The sequence below is a fragment of the Helianthus annuus genome, chromosome 14, assembly GCF_002127325.2.
Source record: "Helianthus annuus cultivar XRQ/B chromosome 14, HanXRQr2.0-SUNRISE, whole genome shotgun sequence".
NCBI lineage: Eukaryota > Viridiplantae > Streptophyta > Magnoliopsida > Asterales > Asteraceae > Helianthus > Helianthus annuus.
The window spans coordinates 74462832-74473321 of NC_035446.2; the positions used below are offsets into that span (position 1 = coordinate 74462832).

At 36.0% G+C, this 10490-nt stretch overlaps 1 protein-coding gene across 1 annotated transcript; it reads left to right on the forward strand.

The window, feature by feature from the left end:
• The first annotated feature begins 320 nt into the window (after window positions 1-320).
• Window positions 321-9011, forward strand: LOC110884364 (wall-associated receptor kinase 2). The gene is made up of 3 exons (XM_022132070.2): window positions 321-1466; window positions 7215-7385; window positions 7547-9011. The coding sequence occupies exons 1-3, from the start codon at window positions 584-586 to the stop codon at window positions 8758-8760; spliced, it is 2268 nt and encodes a 755-aa protein (XP_021987762.1). The 5' UTR covers window positions 321-583; the 3' UTR covers window positions 8761-9011.
• Window positions 9012-10490: the final 1479 nt, after the last annotated feature.

Genomic DNA, 10490 nt, shown 5'->3' on the forward strand with positions numbered 1-10490 from the left:
CAAGCCTCCAGCTCCCAGCTCGAGTGTGACATATTGTCATAGTATCTGTATTTTTTTTTATATTTCTAGAATCTTATATAACTTATCTAGTTTTGAGAATTTATTAAATAATAGTTACTTGCTGATACTATCTACCATATTTGTAAAGCAACTGCTAAAGAAATATATTGCATGGTGGATATTCATTTGTTATCTAAACTATTATTTGGACAGCTTGATGACCTACGTAACCATCAAATAACGACTTGATCGAATTTTCTTAATTAGATTTTTAACCCAAAAAATAAGAAATATATTGCATGGTGGATATTCATCTATCTGTGACCAAGCGGAATCTTTTTTTTTTTTTCCAAGCTTTATTGTCACGGCATTTTAATAGTCTACTGTAGAAGACAAAGTCAACCAAAGTCTTCGGTCAGTATAAAACAAAACCAGCAACATCGATCACAAACGAAAAATGAAAGAAATTGCTAGCCGTTGATGAAGAAGAGTTTAGCTATTCCATGCAAGTACTCGATCTATAAATTCAGACGATAGTTGTTTGTAAAACCCGCACAAAAGGAGTTGCATGTGAGAACCTTAAATGGGAGAAAAAAACATGCTTCTTCATTTCATCCTTTTTCTTTTTATCTTTCCTCTTATTATGGCCATGGAAATCTTTCCAGGTGCTACCACAAACAACACAGCCAAACCAGGCTGTCCAACCGAGTGTGGGAATGTTACAGTTCCTTTCCCTTTCGGTATTGGCACAGATTGTTCCCTAAGCCACTCATTTTACCTTACCTGCAACACTTCTTACGAACCCCCAAAGTTGTTTCTTCAAGATGGCAACCTCCAAGTATACAACATTTCAGATACAGAGTTGCGCATCTTAACAAGAATTTCTTACAGATGCTACAACCAAAGTGGGGTTGCATTTGAACACATAGGATGGTCTAACTTAGCAGGGTTATACACTTTCTCAGCAAAGAATAAGTTCACAGTCGTTGGTTGTGACGATTATTCTTTGATTAGAGGAACAAATGGAGGTGACTTTTCTAGTGGCTGTTTTGGACTATGTAGCAAAGCACGTGATGTGCCTCATGGGGAATGCTCCGGAATAGGCTGTTGTCAGACATCTATACCCAAGGGTCTCTCTTATTACAATATAACACTTGGCGCCTTACAAAATCACTCAAATGTTTTGTCCTTCAATGAATGTGGCTATGGCTTTCTTGTTGAGGAAGGCAGTTTTGAGTTTGGTGGTGTCAATGACTTATCCACTGATTACTGGGGATTTGCAGAGAGGATAAGGTCCACTATGCCAGTTGTGCTTGATTGGGTAATCAGACCCAATGGAACCTGTGCCAATGAGGTTGACGAATGCAAAGGAAACAGTTCATGCTATGATGTAGAAGGTGGTGGGTATCGTTGTAAATGCAATGAAGGTTACGATGGTAACCCCTATCTTCATCCAGGCTGTCAAGGTATGTAAATCTAGGACCGCTAAATGGGTCGTGTTCGCGGGTCGGGTCCTAACCTAAGTTTTTGTATATTTTGAAATATACTAACAATACATCACAAACTCTAATTTAGTATATTTGCTAATCTGTTATTTACATAGCTTAAAAAAATAGATAGTTTATGATAAAAGATTATTATAAGTAATATCATTAAGAAATTCAGAAATTAACAGAAAATAAGTTGAATATGGATAATAAATTAAAAGAAAATAAGTTGATTATGGAATAGAATAAGAAAAGAATAATAATAATAGGTGAGTTAATTAAAGTTAAATTCTAATTGTAAATAGGGACATGATATATAGGAAGTTTATTTGGGTAGGAAGCCTATGAAATAATCTTGACCATCTATTACATAATCAATGGCTAAGATTAAATGGGTGAAATTGAACAAAAAAAAAAGAGACGCGTGAGTTAGTTTAAGGGTATTCTAGTCCATAAAAACGAGCGTTTTTTATCTTTAAACCGAGCACACTATGGCTATACTTTTGGAAAAAAAAAAGTCGAAAACCCAGATGCGTAAAACGCAATGGATAGAACAACACACTATAACCCAGGTTCTAAAACGCAATCAGGTTTCATATGGTCGTGATTATGTTTTAACATGGTCATGTGTAACGCCCGACTCAATTAATCAAGATTTTAATAATAAAATACACATTTTAATGCTAAAATGTGACTTTACAAAAACTTGTCATACTAACATTCCCACATGTTTACAACATTTCAAAAACATATTTATAAGTGTTTACATAATTCATTTATAACTAAACAAATCAAGATTTGACGCGGAAGCTTCATTTAAGGTGTGTTCGGTTCTTGCTCGTCGCTTGATCTTCACCTGGGAATCTCGGCATTCACCTATGATCAAAACCAACTTAGAAGTCAGTTTTGAAAGTTAAGTAACAAGTACAACAAGTTAATTGGGTCAAATAATCAAAATAAACAAGAATTTCAAGAATTTACTTCGTCGCCGCGCGCGACGGCAAACCCTTCTGGCCGTGGCGCGACGCCACGGCCTCATTTTGACAGAATGTTTGCATCAGTTGCTGCATATTCCCAGCCAAGCTTGATTTTACGAAAACGAGCATAACTCTTTCGTTATTGATCCGATTTACACGATTCTTTTTCCTACGTGATCGTAATTTAATTCTCCATCACATGGAGTTAAAATTCGACATCCGGAGTAAATAAATTTGAGATTTTTAAGCCTTCGACTTATTATCTTTTTACTAAATTTTGACCCGTCTATGTGTTTATCAAACAAACATGTTTGTTTGACCCCCATTTTTCACGAACCCTTTATCTCCAACATTGTCTATCATATAAGGTTCCAGTCACAGGTTCCTACGCATTATTTACCCATTTTACTTATAATCTTACTTTGACCCATTAAGGGTATTTATGTCCTTTTAAGCATAAATCACGCCCATTTCTCGTATGCCTCATAATTTCAACCATTCATATTGATTCGTCTTCCACCACAACTATGATTGTGGTGGATTAAAAGTAATAGACTATTTATTCCGAGTTTTTACCTCTCAAATGTGTTGTTTTACGGCAAGACACATTTAGGGCATTCAACCCTTGAAAGTTTATGCATTCTATTTTTATACGCGTCTAAGGATTATAAAATCATAATAATAATTTCTAAACAATCTCTAAGGGTTGTTTTACCCTGTTTACCCATCAAGGGCTTTATGGTCATTTTTAATCCTTCATTTTTGCGATGAAGGACTTCACTAAATATTCGACCTTACTTGCACTTTTAACTATAAATTCATATAAGCGTACCTGGCCCGGGTCAACAAATAGACCCGATTTATACCTCGCTTTAATTATCACACAAGCTATGGTGACGCAATTATCCGATTTGCTAATCGCTCCTGTTAACATTAGACTTGACAACCACATTAGTCAATATTGTCAAATGGTGTTATCACCACCATTCGACCCGTTTGGCCTATATGCCGAACATTACCTGTTTAATCAAAAACATGGTTTTTGATCTCCAATTCATACATCCATCCCATCCCGGATTTTATTACCGAATCCTTTTTCTCTTAAATCCTTTTCTCACAAATTCAACCCATTTCGGCTTACGCCATGGGTATCCTTTTAACTTCGATTTACATTAGTCAACACTTGACTAATTTCCATTTTTACCCTTTTTCCTCATTATTAGATTACACTACAAGATATTCTACATAAGTGTGTAAGTTTCACTGAGTTTTTTCCCATATTAGTGAAAGAAAAACTATTTACCATTTTAGTGTTTCTTGAAAACTATTTACCAAAATAGTGTTTTTATTAGTTATTTTTAGGATTTTTACATATATCCTCCTACTAAGAACTTTTATTACGTACATACTCAATCCTTAAATCAATTATATATTTTTCTTTTTATTTACCCATAAACCCTTTTGTAATTCTTTTTGTTAAAATCAAATCTGGTTTGGATAAACATCAAACGGCAACATCGAAGCACTTCATAAGGATGCAACCCTTGGGGATAAATATTGTGTAGTTTTGAATTATTTATTTGAGTTTCCTTTAGCTTGTTTATTATTTAAGTAAGTCACTAGTTTATGTATTATGTCCTCTTATGTTCTGAATTAAAGGAAAAGTGTACCATAGTTTCTTAACTAAAAGAAAAGTGTCCCATAGTTTTTTTATGCAAAATTCAATAGATGGTTTCTTTGTTTGTTTTGTAAGTGAAGCAAATAAAATAACAAAGTTTTATTTTTTGGTTTGAAGAAAAGTACACTGTATTCAGAATTTCCGTGTGTGCAATTTGTTTGTTGCCTATCAAAATTTTTATGCAAGAGTTCTAAATTGAAGTTGTGTTCAGGGATGGGTTCATTTCCGGTACCGAATGTATCTACATCAAAATTACCTATACCAAAAATATCAAAAAATGTTCGACTAACATTGTTATGCTTCTTATTTCACTATTGAAATTTATTTGAGATGATTCATGTTGTCTTTATTTGACTTTGGTTGATTGAAAAAAAATGAAATATAATGAATTGGTAAGAAAATATAATGAATTGGTAAGAAAATATAATAAAGATAAAAAACAATGCAATACGTTGATAGAAAAAAAAACTAAAATAAAAATACAATATATAATTAATTGAATAAAAAGATTAAAAAATGTACAATAAAAGAACAGAGATAATTTAACCAACCAGTGGGGAGGGAAAGTGTTTTTTTTAATTTTTTTAATCCAAGAAGTAAATAAGACATTGAGAAAGTTAATAATAACTAATAAAACACTATTTTGGTATTTTGGGAAATAGTTTTCAAAGAACACTAAAATGGTAAATAGTTTTTCCTTTAACACTACTATAGGAAAAAAAACTCAAGTTTCACTTACCTCGCATCCCGAATATGCTTTTCTTCTCGTGCTTCATTCGTTTGACCGCTTCTTTCCCAAGCCTCCACCTAGCTCATTAGACGTCAAACTATTGTCAATCATTTACAAGGCGGTTAAATTAGTCATTAACAATCACGACTATTCCACCTCACTTATTTTTTATGTCAAAGCTACTATTTGACTTCATGATTATGATTGGTTAACTTAGTTTATCAAAGTTAACTATTTTTAATCACATGGTTTACAACATTAAGTCTAACTCAACATAATATTTAGAACCCTTATCACTTCATATTACACGTAATTGACATATCATTCAAATACGCGTTTTCACTCTAAATTTCAACACTTTAGTTCTTATTTAGGCATTTTAACAAACATCTAATGTGCATAATTTGTATTCTTCTATTATCAAGTTCATGGTTATTGTTTTAACCAAGTTTTAACGTCAATTAACATGTTCATATCAATTTTTCGCATCTACTACGTCAGAATTTACTTACGAAAATTCAAATTACACTAGAACAACTATCAATTTCTAGTGTTTAACATGTTCATACAAAAACCTCACTTATCACCTTCAATGGTGATCATGAATTCACAAGAATTAGGCCTTACTTCATCATATACTTGTCTAAGGTTTACTCCTAGACACTCCAATGTTCCTATTTCATCATATAACAAGCATGCAACCATCTAATTCGGATTCTCTAGGTTTGCTCAGAAATTCAACTAGAGATTTCTCATGAAATTTACATACCTCGTGACTCCTTTTTCAGTGGAGATCACTAATTCGTACTCGGATTTTGATTTAGGCTTGATTTCAATTTGAGAGATTTGTGAGAGTTTAGGTTTTGGTTCCTGATGTCGCCCCTATTCGATCGCAGAACACACACTTCAAGTGTGTGTTTTGTTTTGTTTTTGATTTTTCTTTTATTAAATAACTTCATTAAGTTATCCATATTTAACCCCTCATGTTTGGTTCGTTATTAAGTAGGCCACATCCTACTTATTTTTAACAATATTCTCAATTATTAACTAGGTTCAATATTCCTAGTTAACTTGGTGGGTCCCTGGGGTTATAACCCGTTCCATTCTAAATCCCGTTAACTCGGGCCTCTCATAATTTTATTTTCTCGTAAACATTCCTTCTCCCCTTTTTATTTAACATTTGATCTATTTATTAAAAAAAACTTAATATGCACCGGGTAAATTTTACCTCTAACGGTACTTTACCCATCTTTTAGTATTAACGTGGTTTGATTACCAAACCCGTTTTCGGGGTGTACGAGGTATTTGAAAATGACACTTGGATTTGGAATTAAATTTAATCGAGGAGTAAAGCTTGATTTGGTGGGATATTGTGACATGGATTACGCGAGAGACTTAGACACAAGGAGGTCGACTACCGAGTACGTGTTTAAGTTAGGCCGAGGAGTAATAACGTGGTGTAGTAAAAGGCAACCAACTGTTTCGTTGTCTACAACCAAAGCGGAGTATCGTGCGGCCACTATGGCAGCTCAAGAGATTGTTTGGCTGCAATTGTTACTTGGTGAACTGAAGCTATCGGTTAATGAGAAAGTAGTGTTCTTCAGCGATAATATTTCTTCCATTCACTTAGCTGAGAATCCAATGTTTCAAGTGACGTTGAAACACATTGAAGTGCATTATCATTTTATTCATGAGAAGGTGTTGGAAGGAAATATTGACTTGAAGTATGTTAATACGCATGAACAAGTGGCCAATGTTTTTACGAAGATTTTACTAAGTGTGAAGCTCAAAGAATTCTTTGAAGGAATGAACATGAAGTGTGTCAACATTGAGAGGGAGTTCTAAAAATGAGAAGCAATGTTGGACGAAGGGTTGTACGGTGGTCTCGAGGGGTGGTAAGAGGAGATCTACAAAAGCTCAAGGGCTAGTTAATTAATTTTGATCAAGTAGTTTAAGTAATTAATTGTTTTTCTTAGCTCATACGTATCAGTAGTAATTTGAGTTTTGTTCAAATTAGGAGTCCTAGTTTATCTACTAGTCAAATAGGTTAGCATAAATAGTCCTTGTTTATTTCCTTCTGATGTATCTAACATCACATTTTATGAATTAATAAAAAGTGTCGCTATTGTTTAGCAACAGCACGATCAACGGGTTTGGGATTAGGGTTGGGTTCGAAGGCCACAAGTTTCACATTAGTTACAATTATTGTAAGCTTTACTATATTACATGGTTTATTTACTATACTTACAGTAATGCTTTACTATATTACATTTTAACATTTTGTTGTCTTTCGGAATTTTAATAGTGTGCTTATTGTTCATTTTGTTGACTTTCGTTGTTAGACATCGACGAGTGTGACAATGGAGACAACCCATGTTATGGTGTTTGCATTAATACCGTAGGGAGTTACAATTGTACGTGCCACCCGGGATCCGATGGTGATGCAAATGTACTAAATGGTTGTAAAGAAGTTGCTAAAGATTCAAAAAACGCATCAACCACAGTCGTTATAGGTAATTCTACCATGTAAATATGGTTAAGCTTGTCTACTAATCCACCCTTGAAAATGACTATGCTCAACATGCTTGCGGATTCTCAATAGCTATGCTCCTTCATGAAAACTAAGAACAGTGATTACTAATTTAAGTTTGTTCGTTTTCATGTACATATGCAGTAATCATAGTAATCATATCTGGCATGTTGGCGATTATCTCTGGAATAGCAGGAATTTTCTTTGGTATAAGGAGGAGAAAGCTAATCAGGTTAAAGGAAAAGTTCTTTGAGCAAAATGGGGGTGTGTTATTGAAACAAAAGATCAAATCACAAGGTACTCATGAGGCAATGACTTTGTTTAGCACTGAGCAACTTAGAAAAGCAACCGATAATTATGCTCAAGAGAACATTGTCGGTAAAGGTGCGTATGGTGTAGTGTACAAGGGAGTTTTGTCGGATAAACGTGTAGTCGCAATAAAGAAGTCTAAACTAGTGGATGCGACCCAAGCAGAGCAGTTCATCAATGAAGTCATGATCCTTACACAAGTTATTCATCGAAATGTAGTAAAGCTTTTGGGTTGTTGCTTGGAAGAGGAAGTCCCGATACTAGTTTATGAGTTTATCTCCAATAACACTCTTTTCCATCACATTCATCATAGATTAGGTGGAATGAATTGGTTATCTTGGGAGAATCGGTTGAGGGTAGCCACCGAAGCTGCAAGTGCACTTGGGTACCTTCATTCAGAAATTACTATGCCAATCATACACAGAGATGTCAAGTCTACCAACATACTATTAGATGAGAACTACACAGCAAAAATTTCAGATTTTGGTGCATCAAGGTTGGTCCCAGTAGATCACGACCAAGTAACTACTCTTATTCAAGGAACGTTAGGGTATTTGGATCCCGAATACTTCAATTCAAGCCAACTAACTGAGAAAAGTGATGTATACAGCTTTGGAGTGGTCCTTGCAGAACTGATAACCGGGAAAAAACCAATTGGTTCAGATAGAACCAATGAAGAGAAGATCCTAGCTACGTATTTTGTGAATTCAGTTAGAGCAAACCGCTTATTTGAAATTGTTGAACCTAGACTTTTACGTGAAGCAACTTTTGAGCAGTTGCAAGCAATGGGTAATATAGTAAAGAGATGTCTTAGTTTAGTAAGTTGTGATAGACCTACAATGAAAGAGGTTGCAGTGGAGCTTGATGCCTTGAGGAAGTTCACAACTCATCCTTGGGCTCAACAACAAACCTGTAGTGAGACTAGAAGTTTAGTCCTAGAAGTTGAGCAACCTGATCTTTATGACGTCCCATTAATTAATGATACTAATGAATGGGAACCATATTCTGGTATTACAGAAATGGCGCTTAAAGAAAACAATCCACGTTAGCTTTGTTGGTGCTTTCTATACCATCAATTGTGTGTGCATCATCACAATGGACCAATGGTTACACTTGTTTTTTATGTTTTCTATGATGTTGTCATTTTGTTTAAGTTATTGTGTTTGGTGTTATGTAATGAACTCGCCGGTGAGAGTTTTAGCTTACTTGGAGGTGAAGATAAGTAATGCAAATATGGGCCATATGGCATGACTTCCTTGTAATAGTGTTAAAGATCAATAAATGGGGTTTTTTTTTTGAATAAGTGTAATAATATATAAATCATTTATTGTTTTACATGCTTTGTCATTCTTGTAAAGCCATATATAATAGTCAGATATATGGGACGAGGTATGCAATCCATCTACCATTTGCTGGGCAATAGGCGTTGATGCGGAATAATCACGCTGGCGATCACAAGCAACAAATAAATCATATGTAAAGGGGCAATTTGTAACTTTTCAGATTTTGAGCTTTTGTAAAGGGTCGAACTATCTACACACCTTGGTTGGCTATCTACACACTTAGGGTTTTCCTACGCAGCGTATAGACCTATACGAAGCGTAGGTATGGGGTAGGTACACGACCAGACAGTCAAATCTAGTACCATGTCAAATCAGTCTGACATACGCTGCGTATAGTCGACGTCGTCCGTTACGAGCGTAGATCCGTTACGCGCATCTAAATCCGTAACGAGTCAAAATAATATTGTTTTTTTTTATTATTTAGTCAATGCCGTACGTTACGAGCATAGTTCCGTTACGCGCGTTGAAATCTGTAACGAGTCAAAAATATATTTTTTTATCCTCATTTAGTCGATGTCGTTTGATTATTATATACTAACCGGTTTCCTTTTATGCAGGTATTTTCACAAGATGATTTCCACTTCCATCACCGCTCGAAACAAGAGCCGGGAGTGGTGTACCAGCGGTGACCTGTTTTTCTTGTATTGTCTCTTGTACAAGAGGTCGTGCGCTCTCGCCCACAGGTTGGCGCAATACTTCGCATTCGCGCATCATCGACAGGAGCGCAGACTGTTATACGGCGGCGCCTACGTGACTAGGATAGCTCTTTCGTTGGGCTATCACCCGGAGAATGACCACGACTGTGTAGGCCCGGCGATACAGCCGAAGCGGATGGGGATGAACACAATACGGGCTTACACAGGTGCCGGCACAGTTCGAACTGGTATTTCCCCCGCGCGATCCGGAGGTGCCGGAGGAGCATGAGCCGGCCAACGTCATTCCGGAGCCACCACAGCCGCGTGGACCACCCGGGGCGCCTCAGTTCCCATGACATGTTGGGCCCGGTCCTGACCCATCAAATCAGTGGCTACGTCGCGACCTTGACAGGCAGAACTATCAGCTGGAGTGGGTGGTTGCGGAGCTGCAGGAGCGCCAACAGCGTGACGGGTTACCTCCATGACCCTACATTCCGGATGCGGAATGGGATCAGCAGCAGGAGCAGCAGCCGCAGCAGGATCCACACGATCCACTGCCATAGTATTTTATCATTTTGTTATTTATGTACAAACTTTAACTTTTGTTGTATATATCAAACTTTTGGTGTACATATAAAACTTTTGCTGTAAACGGTGTAACATATTCGAACAGTACCCAGGTATTTCCACTTATTTAACGCTATAATATTTTAACGTTATAGTATTCGAACCGTATATACACTTTTCAAAATTTTAACATTATACGCTTTTCGACGACATCGACCAAATAAATTAACGACG

Coding starts and splice junctions, on each gene's coding strand:
- LOC110884364 (XM_022132070.2), top strand. CDS start 584: ATGGGAGAAAAAAACATGCTTCTTCATTTCATCCTTTTTCTTTTTATC. Junction 1,467..7,214: donor TCTTCATCCAGGCTGTCAAG/GTATGTAAATCT, acceptor TTTCGTTGTTAG/ACATCGACGAGTGTGACAAT. Junction 7,386..7,546: donor ATCAACCACAGTCGTTATAG/GTAATTCTACCA, acceptor GTACATATGCAG/TAATCATAGTAATCATATCT.